Raw genomic sequence first — 20,996 nt, 5'->3', positions numbered from 1 at the left:
GTAATCCCTGAGACGGAATACATCACAGTGAGCCCTGACCTCCCACAGCCCACAGTAACCAAGGCTGACTGCAGGGCTGCCCAGGAACTGAGGTGGGACACCTCCCAAAGACCCCACCTAAAACTGCTCTAAAAGATAGACTATAAAAAAACAAAAACAAAAACAAAACTCTCAAATCAGAAGAAGGCAGAAAAAAGGGAAAAAACAAAGAAAGATGGGACAGGTAGAAACCCAATGACAAAACAACAGATTTATTGTTTTTAAAGATTTTTTTAAAAAAAATTTATTCAGGAGAGACACACACACAGAGAGGTAGAGACAAAGAGGGAGAGGCAGACTCCTCGCAGGGTGCCGGATGCGAGACTTGATCCTGGGACTGGGATCACGCCCTGAGCCAAAGGCAGATGCTCAACTGCTGAGCCACCCAGGCATCCCAAGACAACAGACTGAAACGTAATCATCCCAAAAATCATGTTAAAAGTGCAGTTATAACACCTCTTTTAGGGAGACCTGGGTGGCTTAGCAGTTGAGGGTCTGCCTTCGGCTCAGGTTGTGATCCTGGGGTCCTGGAATCAAGTCCCGCATGGGGCTCCCCCTGAGAAGCCTGCTTCTCCCTCTGCCTATGTCTCTGCCCTCTCTCTCTGTGTCTCTCATGAATAAATAAAATCTTTTTAAAAATTTACAAGCAAAATAAAGCCCTCTTTTAAAAGGCAAAGATTGTTGGCTCGAATTAAAAGAGAGATCCTATCATACGCTATCTACAAGAAACTCACTTTAAATGAAATGGTGAAAAGTAAAGGGATGCTAAATACAACAGGTCCTTTAGACTGGATTCTGGCACACAGGGACATGTGAATGGAAAACAAGAAATCCAGATAAAGCCACAGTTCAGTTAAGAGTAACGTGCCAGTGTTGGTTTCTTGGTTTTAGCTAATGTCCTACAGGAATGCAAGATAACAGCATCACGGAGAACCAGCAGTAGGTACACAGGACTCTCAATCACCTTTGCAACTCTCTTGTAAATCCCAAATTATCCTAAAACGAATAGTTTTTTTTTTTAAGTCAAAGGACAGAAAAAGACCAACTGTGTTAACAAACAAAATGACACCCAGTCATCAGTACAAAAATTTCTAATAATAAAAACGGAAGGAAACTACTTCTGAAATACTTCCATTGCCTACTACTACTGCATTGAGCGGTCCCTGAGCTAGGTCCTGTCATCAGTCAGAAGCCTGGACGGAAACACATGGTACACTGCTACCTGCCAGGTCCACATTTCCCAGCCTGGCCCCAGAGCTCTTGCAGGGGCCGCCACTTGCCCACATGTAGAGACCTCTCCCCTCACCGCGGGACCCCGCCACGTCACATTCCCCAGCCTGGCCCCCAGAGCCCTTGCAGAGGCTGCCACCTGCCCCCCTGTACAGACCTATCCGCTCACCCCGGGACCTCGCACACGTCTACTCCGCCGCAGCCACCAGCTCCCCCCGTGCCCCCCGGCTCTGCCGGTCGCCCGCCGCCTGGTTTCCGCGAGCCGCGTCCTCTGAAAATTTACGTGCTAGAGAAGCTCCTCTTCCCTGCCGGAGGCTGTTCTCATCCCCTTTCCCGATTGCACCATTCTCTGCCCTGGGCTTCCACATCGCGGCACAGCAGTCTTACAGCCCTCCTTACGCTAGCTTGTGTCTGAAAACAACCACGGTTACCACTCACTGAGCCCAAACTAGGGCTGCGTGTGCGGGCAGAGCCCGGAGGCCCGCCCTCCGCCGCGCAAGTCCCCTCGGGGCCACCGTTCCCTCCCGTCTTCCGGCTTGCCTTGAGCGCCCACGCGTCCCTGCGTAAGTGGGGGGCGGGCTCAACACAAACCCGCGGCGCCCATTGGCTGTGCAAGGTCGAGGGAGGTGGGGAGAGGCCTCCGCATGACGTCAGGACGCCGCGGTCAGAACGTCGAAGCCCAAGGAAGACCAGAACCAGCCGGGTCACGAGCAGTTCCGCACCGGTGTCGGTGTCGCCTTGGGCCGCTGCTGACTAGTCCAGGGGGCGAGCGGCTGAGGTGAGTGTGGGGCGCGGCGGGCGAGCCGGCGGGGACGGCGTCTCCTTCCGGGCCTACGCCCGGCGGGTCCCGAGGCCTGGTGGGCCGTCGCACCAACGGACGCCGCGCGCGAGCGACGACAGGGTGTGGCGGGCACTGGCGGTTTCTGCGCCTGCGCGCTCTCGCGCTTGCGCAGTCGGCCCGTGGCTCCCCGCCCCCTCCCCGGAATTCCTGGGGCCTGAGCGCCCTCTTCTTCAGCCCCCAGTGACCCGGCGGTTCCACCCGGAGGATGGCGTTGCCCCGGGCGATGCGCAGCCTCGGCGCTTCGGTGCTCCGTTCCCCTCACCCCCGAGCCGTGGTGCGCAAGCGCGGCGCGGCCGGGCGGTGGTCTGGAGCGGGTGGCGGGCCTGCGCCTGGCGTCCCTGCCCTCTGGACGGCCTTCCCTGCGGCCGTGAGAGCCGCTGCTCTCACCTCCTCCCTCGTAGTAGGACCGGCGAGGGCCTGCCTCGGGGCTCACCCGTGCTCCTCGGTCTCCGTGGCTGAGATCGCTCTCTTGCAGTCCTGGGTGTGCGGGACGTTGTTGGGTCCCTGGCCACCCGGCAGAGGAGGTGCCTCTGCCCGTGGGGGTCGCTTCCTGAGAGGACGTTTCTACAGTGCAGGGCTCCCCAGGGGCACCCAGGGGCACGCGGCGCTTGTCCTTGTTTCCTGGAGCGACTTCCGGGAGCCCTCCCTCCTGTCTGCTGCTTGTTCTCCTGAGTGCTCGCTAGAGTCCGTCTTTCCGGACTGCTCCTCAGAGCACCCTCCTGGTCCTCGTGCTTTCTCTCAGGAGCAGGCTTCCCTCTGCAACACGTCCTAGCCCTTGCTCGAGGTGTCTCTCAGCACGCCCCCCCCCCCACCGGCACCTTCTCTCCTGCCCCGGGGGCTCCCTCGGACCTTCCCTTCGCGAGGTCGTCGTTCCCCCCCCCTCCCTGGGGCTGCTTCCCACTAGCCTGGGGCTCCTTCCTGAGGGCACCCCCCCACCCCCCCTGCCCTCTGCACCATCCATTTCCCCTTAGGGTTTCAGGTTCTTCTCTTTCCCTTTGGGGAATCCCTTCAGCCTTCCCTGTTTTCACATCCCTCATGTTCCACCCAGAGCACTGCAGGGAGCCCAGGGGCTCCATACAGGAGCCTCTTTATTCCACACCCAGGATTCTCTTCAGTGGTTCCTCGTCTCCCAGCTCCTAACTTCTCATACCTCCTTCTCTGCCCGACTTCTCGTGAGCCCATTTCGTGACTTGTCTCCTGCTCCTTCCTGAGTCTCCCTAACTCCTCCTTTTTCTCATAGACAGTGAGAAAGCAGTCTGGCTCCTGAGGTCCACCCCTTATGCCCCAAGGTCCAGATGGCGGCCAACGTGGGTGATCAGCGGAGCACGGATTGGTTAGTGTGGCTAGAGAGACAGAGGCTGGAGGGGAGGGCAGGCAGAAGCAGGACTCAGTGGTGTTCCCTTAGATGACTGGGATGTGCTGGAACAGTCCTTGTGGGGGTAGTGAGGAGGAGTGCCTCTGGCCACCTGGTGAAGGGAAGTGTTTGGTTGTCGGGTGGACAGCAGGTTTTCACCTCTCTGAACATTGTGTCCATGGAACAGTGCTTATTTCTCAGAATTGGGGTGATTCATTCCATGGACTGATTAAGGGGCAGCCTCCAACACACTTAATCCTCTCATTTATTGTCTGTTAATACCTTGTTTTTCCAAAACAGTATGATGATAGTCTTCTGTTGGCTGGGGAGCTGTGAAAATTGACTCATAAGACATCTAGACTTAGTAGGCACCAGGTGCTGTTAATTTCTCTGGACACTGGTAATCTTTTCATTCGGTATTTAACAATTACTGTGTGTCAGACACCTGGAAAAGTGTCATAGGTCTCTGTCTTTAGTCGGATTTCTTTCTCAGGGAGGTGTGAGACAGAAAGGGATTGTTAGCATGTTACAGATTAAAATATATCTTAGAATTAAAAATTTAGACTCTAGTAGGTAGCATGAAGGAGTCTAGGATTCAGGCCCTGGTATGTGCCTGCCTGCATTTTGCCCACCATGTACAGGGAGAGAAAAGACTGACTTGATGTCCCTTCTTTGCAGGTCTTCTCAGTACAGCATGGTAGCCGGGACAGGCAGAGAGAATGGCATGGAAGCTCCTATGCACGAGAACCCGGAGTGGGAGAAGGCCCGCCAGGCTCTGGCCAGCATCAGCAAAGCAGGAGCCGCTGGCAGCTCCGGCAAGGCCAGCAGCAATGGGCCTGTGGCCAGTGCACAAGTGAGAAGGCACACAGGACCTGGGAACCCTGAGCGGGGGTTGCTAGGGAGGGAAATATATGGTGTTCCCTGGTATCACAAGGACACAGTGCTCCGAAGATGTTCTAGGAGCCCTTGGATGGGGGAGCAAGGTCTGTTTCCTTGAAGAGCCCAGGGCACCGTGTGGTCCTTGTCCCTGGGAATCTAGCCTTAAGAGGAGGCATGTCCTGGGCCTCTGAAATGCCTCAAGTGCGTTGGTAGAAGCTGTGGCTCTTAGAGAGAGATGGACCCAGTTGTGTTCCTTAGTAGTTAACCACATTTGGGGGCCGGAGGGTGTGTGCTGCTGCCAGTGCTGATGGCATGTGGGCCTCTCTCCACAGTATGTGTCTCAGGCAGAGGCCTCAGCTCTGCAGCAGCAGCAGTACTACCAGTGGTACCAGCAGTACAACTACGCCTATCCTTACAGCTATTACTACCCCATGGTGAGCATCCAGCCCAGCGCGGGCGAGTAGAGGGGTGGGTTCCAGGGCCAGGGGAAGACTTGAAGACAGCAGTGACAGCTTCCGAGACACTCCACTAGCATGTTGTTCCCATGATCAAGTTGAAGGCCCTTTCTAGGTCCCACCTTCTCTGCTCTGGCCGCGTCCTCTCCCCATGCTCAGTCTGTCACCCATGACGTCCACCTGTGCTCTGTGCCAGCTCTCATCCCCTTTTCCCACACCTCTCCGTGTTCTCACCTTGGTGGTGGTGGTGGGGGTGCTTCCCAGGTTAGACCTTTCTCTGACTGGATAAGTTAAAGCAGGGTTGCACCCCACTCCTTGCTTTCACAGTGCTTACTGCCAGATATTCTGTGTATCCATCTGCAACTGTGCACGTGTTTTGAGCGCAGGCTTTATGAGAGGGTGGATTTTTACTGTTTATTTTTAGTTCTGTTGTAGCGTTTAGGAAAATTGGCATTCGGTAAATATTTCTTAAATGGAGAATGGGATTGATAGAGGTTTTTGTTGTTTTTCTCATAAGGAGGATTTATGTAGTGGAGAAAGATAGAGGTAAGAGTGTGGAGCACAGAGATTATGTCTGGCACCTGAGGGGGCAGGAGAAGGGGAAGGAGCTGGGCCTGTGCTGATCCTCATTTCTGTGCCTCTGGCAGAGCATGTACCAGAGCTATGGTTCCCCCTCCCAGTATGGCATGGCCAGCTCGTATGGCTCCACCGCACCCCAGCAGCCATCAGCACCCCAGCACCAGGGGACTCTGAGCCAGGTAACACCCCCATCAGCTTTGTGGCATGTTCAAGATGGGGAATGTAGTTTTTCTGAGTGGGTGAATGGTGGGGATCCCTATATTTGTTACAATGGCTGTCTCTGGGTAGTCTCCTGCCTGGTGACTACCGATCTGATAACTGAGGAGGGCAAACTATAGTTTTTGAAACCAGGATGGGGGCACCTGGGTGGCTCAGTGGTTGAGCGTCTGACTTCGTCTCAGGTCGTAGGCCCGGGATCGAGTCCCACATCGGGCTCCCTGCAGGAGCCTGCTTCTCTGTCTGCCTGTGTCTCTGCTTCTCTCTCTCTCATGAATAAATAAATAAACTTAAAAAAATGAAACCAGGATGGGTTTAGGGCTTGGGCAAGGCCTGGGAGTAGGTGTTGAGGTTGATGGGTCACAGGATGGAGTTGAGGACTGAGTGGTGCTGTGATCATGAGGACAGTGTGAGAGCCAGCACTGGAAGCTCTGCTCCTGCCCTCAGCACCTGCTTCCTCCAACAGCCCCCAGTCCCTGGCATGGAAGAAAGCATGTCCTACCAGCCCCCCCTCAGCAGCTGCCAGCAGCCCAGCCCCCTCAGCCCTCCAACCCCCCGCATGGGGCTCATGCTCTGAACAGTGGCCCCCAGCCTGGAACAGCCCCAGCCACACAGCACAGCCAGGCAGGGCCTGCCTCAGGCCAGGCCTATGGGCCACATGCCTACTCTGAACCTGCCAAGCCCAAGAAAGGCCAACAGTTGTGGAACCGGATGAAGCGTAAGTTGGAGGTAGAATTTGGGGAGAGAGGGCATGGGGGCTGCACCTTACAGAGCCAAGCGTGGGGCACTTCTGGGTGTGGTGGTCATTCCCTGGCTCTGGATGCAGTTGGTTTGGAGCCCTTCTCTAGAGCTTGGCGTTTCCCATTCCTGGAGATAAGGCAACCTGAGGAAGGCCACGGTAAGGTCTAACCCCAGCTCTTGCGGCCCTCACAGCAGCCCCGGGGACTGGTGGTCTCAAGTTCAACATTCAGAAACGGCCCTTTGCTGTCACCAGTCAGAGCTTCAGCTCCACCTCGGAGGGCCAGCACAGCAGCTTCGGCCCCCAGCCCAACCCTGAGAAAGCCCAGAACCACAGGTGATGGCCACCCCCTTGATCCTGTCCCAGCTCCCTCCTTCTGCTGTGCGTATAGTCCACTGGCAGGTTGTGCATCCCCCTGAGCCTCAGTCTGCTCCTCCAAGGTGGGGAGGGGTTCCTCTTTTAGGGTTGCTGTGAGCATGAAATGAGAGGGGAAGAAGATGATGCTCGCATTATGTTGGGCTTGTGTCTGCTTTGTGGGTGGTAGTGACAACCATCTTTGCTGGGGTGTGGGGTGCCACCCAGCTGAGTCCCACGTCTGCCTTCACCCAGGGGGAGCCTGTCCGGGAAGCCTGATGATTGGCCACAGGACATGAAGGAGTATGTGGAGCGCTGTTTTACTGCCTGTGAGTCGGAGGAGGACAAGGACCGGACAGAGAAGTTACTCAAGGAGCTGCTGCAGGCCCGGCTGCAGGACGGCTCAGCTTATACCATTGACTGGAGCCGGGAGCCCCTGCCAGGGTTAGTCTACGCCAGGGATGGGGAGGAGGGCGATTCTGGGTGCTGAAGCAGAGACCTGCAGACTTAGGTATCTGAAGCCCCAAGAATGAGCAAGAAAGTTGGCTGCCAGGGGTAGAAGGCCAGGAGGGTAGAGCTGAGGCCCAGGCACTGCCTGGTGGTGGAATCCTGGGGTGGGGTGAAGGCCCTGAAGCCTGGCGAGTGCATGGTACTCAGCAGCGAAGAACATTCTCTAGACAGAGAAAACCTTGGGTTTGCCTCCCATTTTTGCAGTGTGTTAGCTGAGTCGCCTGGGTAAGTTTCTTTCCTGCCTGAGGTGGTGTGTTCCTGGGGCGGCTGGCAGATGCTGGGGTTGGTGGAGGCGCTGGATTGGTGATGCCCTGCCCTGCTATATCCTCAGGCTGACTCGGGAGCCTGTGGCTGAGAGCCCCAAGAAGAAGCGGTGGGAGGCCCCTAGCAGCCTTCATCCTCCCAGGGGGGCAGGCTCAGCGACAAGGGGCGGGGGTGCCCAGTCCCAGCGAGGGACACCAGGGGCTGGGGGTGCTGGCCGAGCCCGGGGCAGCAGCTTCGCCAAGTTTGGCAACCGCAATGTCTTCATGAAGGACAACAGCTCTTCCTCCAGCACGGACTCCCGCTCCCGTTCCTCCTCCCGGTCCCCTACCCGCCACTTCCGCCGCAGGTGTGAAGAGTTCAGGGTCCGGGGCGGTGGGGGGGTGGGGGGCATAGGGGCTGTGGGGGGTTGAGGGGCATGGGTGGGCATGGAGGGGGTCTTGAGGGGAGGAGCCATTTCAGGCCTTACCTTCTTGCTGCTTCTGTGCAGTGACTCCCACTCGGATTCAGACAGTTCTTACTCAGGGAATGAGTGTCACCCTGTGGGTCGCAGGAACCCGCCCCCAAAGGGCCGAGGAGGTCGGGGGGCCCACATGGATCGGGGCCGAGGCAGGGCGCAGCGTGGGAAGAGGTGAGACTTGGGGCAGGTGGCCCAAGGGGTGGGGCTGAGATCGGGGTTCCTGGGGAGTGGTGGGAGAGGCATGCTGTGACATCTGCCTATTCACCTTGACCTCTTTTCAGGCATGATCTTGCTCCCACCAAGCGAAGCCGCAAAAAGATGGCCACGCTAGAGTGTGAGGACCCTGAGCGTGAGCTTAAGAAGCAGAAGCGGGCGGCCCGCTTCCAGCATGGACATTCCCGCCGCCTGCGCCTCGAGCCCCTGGTGCTGCAGATGGGCAGCCTGGAAAGCAGTGGTGCTGACCCTGACTGGCAGGAACTACAGATTGTGGGCACTTGCCCTGACATCACCAAGCACTATCTGCGTCTCACCTGTGCCCCTGACCCGTCCACTGTGCGCCCTGTGGCAGTAAGTGCTGGGAAGGGCAGGTCCTCCCTGCAGGGTGGATGCTGGCACTAGGCTATGGCACCAACACAGGAATTACGGCAGAGGTTGCACAGGAGACTGCTGTGGCAGCAGGGGCTTGCAGCTGGGCAGGGACTTTGGGGCCTGGGAGCTCTCTGAAGGTGACTTGGAGACAGAATTTGTGCTGGGTTGCATATCCTCATCAGGAGACTTGCTCAGCTCTGAGCTTATGTTCCCTGATTAGGAGACGGAGAAGGAAGTGGCTTTCCTAGGCCAGCGCTTCATGTGACGGAGGCAATCAGACCCCTCTGTGCTCTGCTGAGACTGCAGCAGCGGCATGGCTAATGTTCCATCCAGGGGACTGGACACGCAGATGTGGGCAGCTGAGGTTGAGAGTAGTAATTCTTGCAAAATGTGTTGGGTTCTTTTCAAAGTTGGCAATGAGTTACTAAAGGAGTTTGATATTGTAGCTATTGTCTTAGAACAGAGTTAGTGGAATCATAATGGGTGTTACAGCCTTGCTCATCCTGCTGTGAAATCACACTGAGCCTTAATGTGGTTCCCTTTCCAGGTTTTGAAAAAGTCTCTGTGCATGGTCAAGTCCCACTGGAAAGAGAAGCAAGACTATGCTTTTGCGTGCGAGCAGATGAAGTCAATTCGGCAGGACCTGACGGTGCGGGGGCTGCGGGGAAGGCCTGCCCTGGGTGAGTCCTGTTCTGCTCTGGCCTCATTGTTCGTTCTGCCGATCCAGGTGCAAGGTGTGCGAACAGAGTTCACAGTGGAAGTATATGAGACACATGCCCGCATCGCCTTGGAGAAGGTGAGTGTGGGGTGCTGAGGCCCTTTCAGGCTCTTCCCGGGCTCCCCGTGCTGGCCTCACCATCTTTCTTGATGTCCACACCCCTGGTGCCAGGGTGACCATGAGGAGTTCAACCAGTGCCAGACGCAGCTCAAGTCATTGTATGCCGAGAACCTGCCAGGCAATGTGGGCGAGTTCACTGCCTACCGGGTCCTCTACTACATCTTCACCAAGAACTCAGGAGGTGAGAGGCGCTGCCTGCAGGACAGGGTGGCTCCAGGCCCCCAGGGTTGGGCGCTGCTGATCCTCCTTTGTCTTGGGCCCCAGACATCACCACGGAGCTGGCCTACCTGACTCGGGAACTGAAGGCAGACCCTTGCGTGGCTCACGCTTTGGCACTGAGGGCAGCCTGGGCTCTGGGCAACTACCACCGCTTCTTCCGGCTCTACTGTCATGCGCCCTGCATGTCTGGGTACCTGGTGGACAAGTTTGCAGACCGGGAGCGCAAAGCTGCCCTCAAGGCGATGATCAAAACGTATGTGAAGCTGGGTTCTCCCTCGCCCCGTCTGCTGGCCCTGTGGCGGCCTGCCTTCCCCTCCTTCCCCCGTCCCTTCCTTTTCTCCTCCTGCCCCTGCACACTCGGGCTGTCAGGCCTCCAGCTGCTGTGCCCTGGACCTTGGTCCTCTCCCCCCTTGTTTCTACACGTACCCTGCTCCCCAGGCCCTTCTGCTTCCCTCCCCACAGTTCACTGTGTCTCCCACGCCTGCGTCTGCATCTCCTCCATTCTGTCTTGCTGCTCTAGGGTTCCCTCTTTACCCCTGAGTCTCTTTTTCCTGCTCGCATCACCTTGGACCCTGGTTTGTTTTCTCGGTCCCCTCACTCTGAGATCTCTATTCACCTTTCAAGGCACTCCTGACACTGAGCTCCCACTCGGTAGAAACAAACTAGAAAAGATGGCCCTGCTCTTGGTAGCTTCGGATGTAACAGGACAAGAAAGACCTTGTTCTGACTTGAGCTCCTTCGAGAGTGCAGGAAATATTTAGGGAGAAAGGCGTGATGTGGGGGCTAGGCAGATCAGGGGCTGGACATAAAAAGAGCATGCTTCTCTGTCATCAACTATCACGTGTGCTGTGTGTGTGCGCGCGCGCGTGTGGCATGCATGCGTGCATGTGTGTGGTGGGGAACCTGTGTTTCTCCAGCAGGGCAGTGAAATGCCCCTGGGCGACATAGGGAGATGTCAGGTGATCTCTTCTATTGTCACAACTAGGGGTGGCTACTGGTGTCTAGTGGGTAGAGGCCTGGGATGCTGCTCAACCCCTTGAAGTGCCCGGGATGCCCCACAACCGAATCACCTGGCCCCAGTGTCAGTCTTGCCAAAGTTGAGAACCCTTGGTCAGAGGTTGGTAGGTTCAAGGGGCCACATAAGTTACCTTAAGAGTCACAGGAATGGTGTGAGACTGGGGAGAGAGGGTCACCCTGAAGGTATGAGACCACACATTCCATGCTCCAGTTTGGGTCCAGGAGATTTAAGGCAGAGGCTGAGCCAGGGTAGGGGCCACAGAAGTAGACAAGGACATGGGCAGAAACATGAAGGCGCTAGGATGAGCAGGATCTGACTACCTACCCAGGAGTGTCGGGGAGGTGGTATGTCTAAAGGCCCTGAGGGCTGTCCCTCAGAGTCTGCTGTCTGCAGCGGGACAGCAGCTCCCAAGCTTCTGTGCTGCTCCCAGGGGTGTCATGTGGGCAGGTCGCCATTCGGGTTAGTTTATACCTGCTGGGTCTTGGTTGGGGCCACAGCCATGAAGTGCCTTGTAGGAGGGGCCTTGGCCCATCACTGGCTACATGCTCTCACTGCCCCCCCTCCACCGGCAGATACGGACAGCCCTGGCCCTGAGTCTGAGAGTCCCCAGAACCAGGTCCCTGCAGGATGGCCAGGAGGCCAGCTCAGCTGTGGTAGGAATGGACTCTTATGCCCTCTGTGGATATCCAGGCCAAGACCAGGCACAGACTTGAGGCAGGACTGGTTTATGTCCTGTGTGATATAAGGGCAGGGTGACAGGGTTTCTGGGAGAGAATTCAAGTTAACAGATATCTTCTGGCACATGCTGTGTTTATTAGTAACTGCAAGTGACTGTAGCCAGCACGTCATAATACATGTTGGCTGAAGCTGTGCTGGCATTCCCGAGGCACTTTGACCCAGGCAGGGGAAACAGGGCGGGTCCCCCCAGAGTAGCTGTCAGACCTGCCAGCCCATGCCCACCACCATCCCCTGGGGTCCCTCCTTCTGCTTGGGCCACAGTGGGCCCTTGAGCAGCAAAGGAACCAACTGGGCCCTTCCCTCCCACCCTCCTTGGTCCCCCCTGTACAGGTAAGTGAGGGTGAAGGGGGGGCACAGCCGGGGCTGGGGCCACCAACCCCACCCCGGGCCCCCCCAAGCCCCTGGAGGTGGGGAGGTTGGGTGGGGATGGGTGAGAGGTCAGCAGGTAATGTGCTGAGGAAACCCTTTGGGTGCCCGAAGGGGGGGCACCCACTCCCTGCTTGTGGGGCCCTCCCCTGCCCACTGCCTGCCTCATCGCATTCTCCTCTTGTCTCCGTAGCTTCCGCCCTGCGCTGCCAGTCTCCTACCTGCAGGCCGAGCTGGCCTTCGAGGGCGAGGCCGCCTGCCGGGCCTTCCTAGAGCCCCTGGGCCTGGCATACACGGGCCTGGACAACGCCAGCATCGACTGCCGCCTCAGCCTGGCGCAGCTGTCAGCCTTCTGAGCACCAGCGCGGATGGGGTGGGGTGGGGTGGGGGCAGGGCTGTGGCCCCCCAGCGCCGCCTTTGCCGATTTTGTTTTTGAGCCATGGACTTGGGTTGTAAATTAATTCGTGGGGAGTGGGCTCCAGGAAGAGCCGCCATCCCTGTCCCCGTTTTCCCACCGGGGAGTCTGTACAGAGATTTTTTCTACATTTTTATTTTTTGTCTCAGAGGAATGGGATTGGGGGAGGATGGGGTGGGATAGCGGAGGGTTGGGGGCATGGTCTGTAGGCTGCTCTGTGTCCACCTGGCACCTCCACTAATGCTGTCTCAGTGTTTTCTCTCTCTCTCTCTCGAGCTTGTACTCCGGTACCGACCTGGCACCCTGGCCCATCCCATGCCCAGGGGGCCAGAAGAAGACAGGCCACTCCGCCCGTGCCCGCCCGCGGCGGGGCCACCAGCACAGCAGCCCGCCACCCGCCACCTGCCCGCCTCACCACAGACTTTTATTGCCCAGCCCTCTGGGGCCTCAGTATTTGGGGCTAGGGGAGCCATGTAGAGACTGTGCCCCACCCTCAGCCCCCCACGTCAGAAGTGCCGCCGCCAAGCCAGCACCACATCCACGCCGACACTGCGCACTGAGGACTCCGGAGGCCATCGCGGGACCTCGGCCGGGCCGCCTCGTCTACAGTTGTATTAAGTTGTCTCCGTGTCCCTCCTCCCTCCACCCCCGTGTTTCTTCTGGTTTTTTTTTTTTCCTTCCCTCCCTCCTCCTCCTGCTCCCCAACCCTTCTTTGGTTCAGCACAGGTAAAACGGTTACCCTCCCTCCCTCCCTGCCTCCATGGATCACCAGCTCACGTCATGTTTCCTTCTCTTTTCTTTTTGTGTGTGTTTAAGTTAGTTTTCTTCCTCCCCTTTTTCTTTTTGGCCCTCCCCCCTCTTCTGCCATGTAACTGGAGGATGTGCGATGAGTTTGCAAACAGCTGGACTGTCAGGCTGCTTTTTTTCCAGATGTTCCTCCTCTGCCTCCCCTCCCTTCCCTTTCCCCTCCCTTCTCCTTCCTTCATTCTTTCCTTGGATCACTGAGCACCATTTGGAAGCTTGAGAGAAACCAAAATTAAAGAGAGAGAGAGAGAGAGAGAGAGCACTTTGTCCCTTCCTGCTTGGACAGGTTGAGAGCGGCCACCAGCGGCTCTGAGGGGATCATCACCCCAGAGCTATCTCAGCCAGGGTGCCCTCTGCCCGGCCCATGTGGCACAGCCAGACTTCCGCTAGGGGCTGGCTTCCAGCTCCTGCCTTGGCCTGCAACCAGGCTCAGGGAGGCAGACCTGAGAATCTTGGGGCACCTTGGCCAGGGTAGGAGCTATATTACTCTGAGCCCCTCCTCTTCCAGCCTCTGTCTCAGCACTTGGGCCATATTTTCTGGGGAGGGGAAGGGGGAGGGTGGGGCACAGCACATGCTGCCCCAGAGAAGCAGGCATCTAAAGCTCAACTGTGGGGTGCCAGGAACCCAGGCCAAGAGCACAAGTCTTAATGCAGTGACTGGCAGCTACCTCCCCAGGGCCCATCAGCCTCAGAAGGGCTAGAGTCAGGTGCAGGGCCTTCGTGGGTACCAGGAAGGCAGCACTCGCCGGTGTGGTTCCAGACTTTTCCTGGGCCTTGGCCACCCCTGCCTGCAGCCCGGGATCGGTCATGAGGGCCACAAAATGCGTGGGGGCGGGGCTGGCGAGGTGGTGTGCCCCTGGCTCCTGTGACTTTTCTGCCTTCCGAGGGCTAGGGTCAGGGAAACCCTTCAGGGGACCGTGCCAGGGCTGCTACCAAGTCTTCCCACCCCCCGCGGCTCCTCCAGGGGCGGCCGGCTGCAACACCCTTCCCAGCTCTGTTCAGGGGGACGCCTGGCCTCCGGCCCTATCCCGCTCCCTGGCTTCCGGCCCAGGCCAGTCCGGTGCTAGGAGTTCGGTTCTGGTGCCAGCGGGAGGGGCGGCCACGCCTTCGAACGCGTCCCCACCGCTATGCGCGTCCTCGCCGCCGCCGTGCGCGTCCTCGCTGTCCTGAGCACCCTCCCCGTCTTGAGCGATCTCGCCGCCGTCCCGAGCGTCCTAACCATCGTGCGCGCCCCCGCCGCCCTGAGCGTGCTCGCCGCCAAGCCCGAGCCGGTGACCAGACCAGTGCGTGAGGCGGGGTCCCACACGGTGCGGCCGCGAAAGCGGAAGTAGCGCACCCGAGCGCCGCCAACGGCTCGTCCCAGCAAAGGGCCCCAAGGGCTCCTCGCGCACGCCAGGAAGCGGTCGGCGTAGCCTACCGAGAAGCCGGCCGGGTCGAGGCGCGGGTCCCAGCGGCTGTGCTGGAGGACGGCCCCGGCCGTGCACAGCGGCGGCTTCTTGCCCCCGGCACTGGCCTCGGCTCCACGGCAAGGCCCCGCCGGCACCGGAGCCCCCGGGTGGGGCTGGCGGCAGCGGACGCCGAAGCAGCAGGCTGGCGGAGGCGCGGGCTCAGCCGGGGGCGGGGCGCCGCCTTGGGAGCCGGTTACCGCGGGCCGTGACGTCACCGGCCGCACCCGGTTCCCGCCGCCCTCGCGCTCTCCGCAGCCCGTGTACTCTGGAAGCCCGACGCCGCCTGCGCTGCCCAGCGATGCTCGTGTGTGGCCCGCCCGGGTCCAAAGGGCTGACAGACTGGGCACCGCCCGCGGGGGGCCGCTTCCCTCCGCCCTCGAGGAGCCGGGCCTCGGCCCCTAAGGTTTACAGGTGCGACCCCGCCCCCTCCAAGCCGTAGGGACGCCTGGCTGCGCCCTCGGCCGCTCTCCGCCGGTGCGGCCCCGCCCCCTCACCTAGGATTTGTGTGGAGGCCGCGGCCTCTACCGGGGCCTCACTGGGCTTGGTTCCGCCCCTCGCCTAAAGTGCTGTACGTGCTGCCCCGCCCTTCCGCCTCTACAGCTGTACCCCAGCAGGCTGAGACTAGGAAGCCCAGGCTTGGGACGCCGCTGTCGCCATGGGGCCGACACATGTATCGGGGGTGTTTCTCCTCCAGGGACCCTACCTCTTCCCAGCCACTTTCCTGCGCGTCTGCTCACAGGGTAAAGAGCAGCTCGCCCCGAGGGGTTCACTGGAGATGCGGGCCGGGAGTCGAGGCTCCCGGAGCCACTGCCTTTGGCCTCCGGGAGCCAGTCAGGCCAAGCCCTCTGCCAAAACTGCTGAAATAGAGAGGCACCGTCTAACCACGCCCCCCTCTGATAAAGGGGTCACATCCCATCCCTCCAGGCCCGGCATCCGACCTAGAGTCTGGGCCAGCCTGCCGGGAACCGAGCTGCAGGTGTCATGCTTGGCCCTTAAAGGAGCCAGGACCCCATCACCGACTCCCCGCCCCCAATCTTCCCTTCCCATGCAAAGCGAAGAGACAGAACCCGGGGCACAGACGCGGCGTTTATGTATACAGAAGCAGGATGCCGGAAGGTAAAAGCATGGGAACTGGGGTGCCTACAGGCCGATGACATCGTCCAGCTCCAGATCCGCGCTGGGGCGGCAGTGCGCCCTGGGGTGCTGCGCCTCGGAGCTGAGGTCCAAGTCGGGCTTGGTGGCGGCGGCCCCCGGGCGCTCCGCGTCCATGACGCCGAGCACCGCGTCCAGCATGGACGGGCCCAGATCCAGGTGGAAGGACAGCAGCGGGTCGGCGGGCGCGGGCGCGCGGAGGGCGGGCGGCGGGGGCTGCGGCACCGCAGGCGGCGGCGCGGAGCGCGGGGCTCCCGCGGGTGGCGCCCGGGGCTCGGGGGGCGGCCCCCCGCCGTGCCGGCTCAGGAACGAAGTGTCCCCGAAGGCGTCGCCGCCGCGCCCCACGTGTAGCGTGTGCCGGAAGTCGCCGAGTGGCGCGGAGATGGACAGGGTGCCGCGCTCCGGCCGCTTCTTGGGCTGCGCGGGGCCCAGCTGCTTCAGCACGGGCATCTGCGGGAGGGGGCGGGGGAGCGGGTCAGCGCGGCCTCCGCCCGAGGGGGAACCCACGCCGCGCACCCACCCTGGGCCTAGGCAGCGGTTCCAAGGATGCGCTCGCAAACACGCGGGACGATGGTGGCGGGGTTACGTCCATTTTACAGGTGTGCAAACTGCGTCTCCAGAGGCCCTAGGTCCCAGATTGCAATTCAGGCCTGTGCATGACCAACGCGCCGCGCTTATCCCAGTAAGAACTAAGATTGCGGTCTTCCTACAGGCCAGGCAACAGGCTTCACCAGCTCTCCCCGAGTGTTTCCTAAGCTTGACAAACTCCAGCATCTCCGGGGCAGAGATTTTCAGGACCCTTCCCTGGAGACAGGGGGCACTTTGTCCACCAAGTGCGGCAGGCACAGTGCCTAGGGCCCACCACTCACACACTTCTAGAGGCCCAGGAAAATGTTAAAGTGTTTTGATTTATTTCAAAATGTGTGGATTATATCTGTCTTCACACCAACAGTTATAAAATATAAATAAATAAAATCTATACCCATGAAAGCTTTGCCTAGGCACACATAAGTGATAATGTAAGTCTGCCTAAAAGCTCCAATCCAGGAATCAGGATGCTCACACACCCTTTTATAATTTGAGTATTTGGTCCAGAAAGAGACAATATACTGTCTTACATTTTGCAAATTTCTCTAAGAATAACAAGAATGGCATAAATTGAAGCTGGCAGGTTGCACACTATAAACTAGGTGCACTATTGCCTCATGGCTGCCCTGGATTCTACATAAATAGAAGTGCCTGCCAACCTTTGCCTGTATCCTGGAACCTGGCTGTTTTTATGGAATTTCTGGGAGGGACTCCGATAACTTTGTACTTTTGTTTTAATAGTGCCTGTTATCATCATCATCATCATCATAATAATAATAAATAATCTTTTTCTTTGAAGTAAAGCCCCACCCTTTGCCAGCTGTATGATTGGGATAAATTATGTGATTTCCTTATGTCTGTTTCCTCTCTGTAAAATGGGTAAAATAACAGTACCTTCCTTGCAGGGCACATAGTAAATCTCAATTAAAGAAAACTATATTTGTAATAGTGCCAGCTAATTGGTAGTGCTAGTGCTGGGTATGTGTGTGTGTGTGTGGGGGGGGTGTCCTTACATAACTGTAGAACAAAATAAAGAATTGATAAAATCCTATGAAGAAGTCAAAGCAACCAACACTATTCTTTCAGTAACTAGCACCCTGGGAAATATCACTGATAATGCAGAAAAAATTAAAGCTAAGAGGATTTAAAATAATTATAGTCCAATGTGTTCTGAGGAATTGACCTTTGCCCTACCCCAACACACACACACACACAAACACACACTTTACATTTATTTCTCTGGGAAAACCAGTCTTGATTTACAAGACTCTGTAGTGTTTCTCAAACTTCTCTGACCTCAGCTTAGATGAATAAATATATTTTAATTGCAACATGACATGCAATCATCTCTCCTCCCCACCTCTGCATAAAGGAAACCAAAATTTTATGAAACAACATGCTAGGCACTGTGATGTTTTCAATTCTAATCTATTTTATTTTATTTTTTAAATGCTTACCTCTGCTCATTAATGAATCTCAATTCACAGTTGAAAATAAAAAACCCTCTCCCCATGCTCACAGTGAGTGTCATTACTGTGCAGTGAGTTGCTGGTGAAAAGACCACAACTCAGCCAAATGCCTAGGTTTCCATCAGGCTGTGTGTGTGTGTGGCTTTGGGCAAATACTTAACCTTTCTAAGGTTTCTTTCCCCCTCTCAAAAATGAAACATAGGAATACAGGATCTTCCTGTAACACTTCATAGTCTCTTTTCAAGATTGGTGAGATGTTGCCAGTAAGTCTTGGCAGAGTGCCCAGCAGAGAGCAAAAGTTCAATAAAATGCTCAGTGGCCACCTGAGATCACTCCCCCTTGTCCCCAAGGACACACTTAGAGAGGGTTTATGACTGGCCCAAGGTCACAGAGCCCAGACTTAACCACTTCTCCTGCCTGCTGCCTCGTGAACTGAGTCCTCTGGGGACAGCTCTCAGTCCCTGGCTTTCCTCCCTGCCCATGCCCTAGCCTGTCCCTCAGCCCATCCTCGCATTGCCCTACAAGGCATCGCTACCACCATTTTCCAGTGCCTGGCCAAACACACCTGCCATTTCCTTTCTGTGGGACCCTGACCTAACTTCCTCAACCTTAGACCTCAGTTTACTCTACTGAAAAGTAGAAGTCAGAATGCCTGATTGCTAGGGGTATTTGTAAAGGACATTCATGATGCTGATGTTATACTTCCTAAGGACTTATTCTGGGGTGGGGTGGGGTGGGGTGTAGAGGACTTAAATGCTTTCACTCAAATACACAAACTCATTCAATCCTCGGAACAATGCAATGAGTTTTATAGAGGTGGTGGCTGAGGAATAGAGAGGGAGAGTAAGTTGCCTTGGGTCACACAGCAATGAATGTTGTGTCTGGATTCAGAAACCAGGCAGAGTCTAAACCTGATGAGACTCTACAGATGATAGCCTATTGCTCATAGCCCCCCTTGGATAGGGTGGGTGGGTGGGTGTGCATCCGAATGTAAAAAACAACACTTGGATATGCCATAAAGGCCAAGGATTTCCTACATCCTTGACGGTGTGTGTTTGCCTTTTCTTTTCTCCATTCCAGGCAGAGTAATGACTTCGAAATCGCTTCTGAGTGGCCTCTTGCTGGCTCTGAGGGCCTTGGGCAAGTCACTCCCCTTCTCAGAACCTCGAACCCCAGGGTCCTCTTAAATAGAAGGCCCTAACCTCCCGCAAGCAGAGTTGTGTGCTTGAGGCAATGAGGTCATGCTAGGAAAAACCTCCGTCAGCCAGCCAAGGCTCCTACAGAGGGGCTGTTGTTTGTGACAAATGTGCAAAAGACAGTGCAGGAGTGAGGGTGGGACCCCGGAGGGCCCCTCCCGCTGCCCTCCGCCCCTGCAGGCCCGCCGCTCCAGCTGCAGGAGGGAGGGCACAGCTGGTTCACCTCTGTCCTCTCCGGGCCCCAGCCCCGCCAAAACGGAAATAGGCGCCCGCTCCACACCCGGCCGGACCGGTTCCCGAGGCGTCCGGGAGGGGAGACCCCCGCCCCACGGCTCGCCGCGCTTCCTCCCGCCACGTGGCGGCCGCCCCGAGCTGGAGCGCCCGCGGTCCCTGGGCCCGTCTGTCCCGCGTCCTCCCGAAGCTGACCCGGGAGCCCGGCTCCCCGCTGCCCCCTTACCTCTCGGTCCTCCCCGAGTGGGGCAGCCGCGCTCTCAGGCTCCGGCAGGCGGAACCCCCGTCTCGTCGCTTCGGAGCCCGCCCCGGCCACCGAGTCCCAGGTCCGCACCCTCTGCCTTCTTTCTCCAGGCGGTTCTCACCTGGCAAAGGAAGTGTCATGCGGAACCTGTCAGGGGCCCGGGACCCAGGCGTCCGGGCCCGCGGGGCCACCTCCACAGGACGCCTCCTCGCGCAGGTCCCAGGGGTCCTGCCTCCGACCTTTCTCAGTCCTCGGACCGGGGAGTCCGAGCCCGCACCCCTTGCTGGCCCTGGCCCCGGGTCCCTTCTTTACCTGCACCGGGGACCGTAGCGTCAGCCCCTCTCGGGGGCCATGGCTGGAGCCGTCCACGCCAGCCCAGGCCGTCTGGGCACAGGCCCCTCCCAACCTCCCTTAGTATCCGAAAGTTTGCCTCTAGGATTTAAAGGACTAGAAAGCGACGGTGGAAAAGCTGAGGCCTGCGGGCTGAGTGTGGGGCGGGCCGAGGCCGGGACTGGGTGTGCTCAGAGGACGCGCAGAGGGGGTGGGGGACGGCCAGGGCGCGCCCCCCAGCCCGGCCCCTCCCCCTGCCCAGCTTGGAATTTCCTGGAGCTGGGGAAGTCTGGCTGTTTGGAAGAGAAATTTCTAACAGATTGCAGCAGTTGGAGGAGAGAGCGAAAGAGAGAGCTAGAGCTAGAGAGAGAGAGAGAGAGAGAGAGAGAGAGAGAGAGAGAGAGAGAGAGAGAAAGGGAGGACAGGAGAGAGGAAGGGGCAGACACAGAGGGAATGTAAGAGAAAGAACGAAACAGACGGGGTCCCTGGTCCCCGGGAGGATGGAGGTAGTCCCCGAGGGGCAGCCATGACCCTGCTTTGGAGAGTTTCCTGGGTGAACCTCCGTGTCCCCTCTTCCCCACCCCGAAGCTGCTCCTAGAAAGACCATCGCATGACTCTGAGCGCTTGGGCCTTTTGCTGACAAGAAGAGTCTCAGATCTGTGTTGGGAAAAACCGGTCCCTGGTGGGTGTGAGGGACGGCCTTGGGAGGGGAACAGAGCCCCCAGGGAGGTGCTCAGTTGGGAGGAGAGGTGTGGAGACAGATGCCCAGGGCCCAGGGCAGACCTGGCTCAGTGCTGAGGCTCTGCTGAGGCTGTGGGGCTGCAGGGCTGCAGAACAGTCAGTTTCACTGGTTACAAGGAAGTGCATCTTGAAGGGAATCTCCCAGAAGTGGCAGGCCATGGGGCTGAGGATAGGAAGAAGAATGCTCAGAGCCGCAGGGAGGCCAGGTGGAGCCCAAGGCAGTAAGGCCTTCACATTGGAGTTCTTTTTACCTGGAGACATCAGCTCACAAGCCACTACACACTGCAGTACTGCACCAGGCAGGCTATAGGGCAGGATATCAAGCAGGGTCAGATCCAGGTGCTAGAAAGTTCTTTCTGGGATTCACAAGCAGGGGGATGGACCAAGCAGAGCAAGGCTGCGGTTCAAATCCAGAGCAAAATTTAGGGTGTGGGTATTGGGGCAGGGGTGGGGTGGTTTACACAAAACTCAGTCACCAAGATAGATAATATATTTAAATACAGATTTTTATTACGAATTTTTATGGATGTTAAAGTCACATGACATAAAATGAACTATTTAAAAGCAGTGCTCTGTACATTCCCAGTGTTGTGCAACCACCACCTCCATCTAGCTCCAAAATGGTTTCATCCCCATACCTCCCTCCCCTACCAAAGGAACCCGTTACCCATAAATACTTCCTATTTCCCCTCCC

General features: G+C 57.7%; 3 protein-coding genes across 3 annotated transcripts; 1 reads left to right on the top strand and 2 right to left on the bottom strand.

The window, feature by feature from the left end:
* Positions 1-1,792: 1,792 nt before the first annotated feature.
* LENG8 (leukocyte receptor cluster member 8) lies at positions 1,793-13,158 on the top strand. The gene is given in 17 exon segments (XM_055311301.1): positions 1,793-2,047; positions 3,351-3,443; positions 4,143-4,317; positions 4,676-4,777; positions 5,446-5,556; positions 6,060-6,096; positions 6,099-6,311; positions 6,527-6,668; positions 6,942-7,130; positions 7,528-7,806; positions 7,948-8,088; positions 8,199-8,484; positions 9,053-9,154; positions 9,233-9,301; positions 9,395-9,524; positions 9,608-9,815; positions 11,878-13,158. Coding segments are annotated over 16 exon segments (2,385 nt in total). The 5' UTR covers positions 1,793-2,047; positions 3,351-3,405; the 3' UTR covers positions 12,041-13,158.
* A 591-nt stretch (positions 13,159-13,749) lies between these two features.
* On the bottom strand, positions 13,750-15,008 carry LENG9 (leukocyte receptor cluster member 9). The gene is given in 4 exon segments (XM_055310212.1): positions 13,750-14,238; positions 14,241-14,275; positions 14,277-14,749; positions 14,988-15,008. Coding segments are annotated over 4 exon segments (801 nt in total). The 3' UTR covers positions 13,750-13,966.
* A 410-nt stretch (positions 15,009-15,418) lies between these two features.
* CDC42EP5 (CDC42 effector protein 5) lies at positions 15,419-19,759 on the bottom strand. Its single transcript, XM_055311337.1, has 3 exons — positions 19,544-19,759; positions 19,214-19,352; positions 15,419-15,953 (listed from the first exon to the last, which is right to left on the bottom strand). The coding sequence occupies exon 3, from the start codon at positions 15,951-15,953 to the stop codon at positions 15,492-15,494; it is 462 nt and encodes a 153-aa protein (XP_055167312.1). The 5' UTR covers positions 19,214-19,352; positions 19,544-19,759; the 3' UTR covers positions 15,419-15,491.
* Between the last annotated feature and the right edge of the window lie 1,237 nt (positions 19,760-20,996).

Source organism: Nyctereutes procyonoides, unplaced genomic scaffold (assembly GCF_905146905.1).
Source record: "Nyctereutes procyonoides isolate TBG_1078 unplaced genomic scaffold, NYPRO_anot_genome, whole genome shotgun sequence".
NCBI lineage: Eukaryota > Metazoa > Chordata > Mammalia > Carnivora > Canidae > Nyctereutes > Nyctereutes procyonoides.
Note: the sequence above shows the minus strand (reverse complement) of the source record. Positions and strands in the feature narration are given on the sequence as shown.

Coding starts and splice junctions, on each gene's coding strand:
- CDC42EP5 (XM_055311337.1), bottom strand. CDS start 15,953: ATGCCCGTGCTGAAGCAGCTGGGCCCCGCGCAGCCCAAGAAGCGGCCG.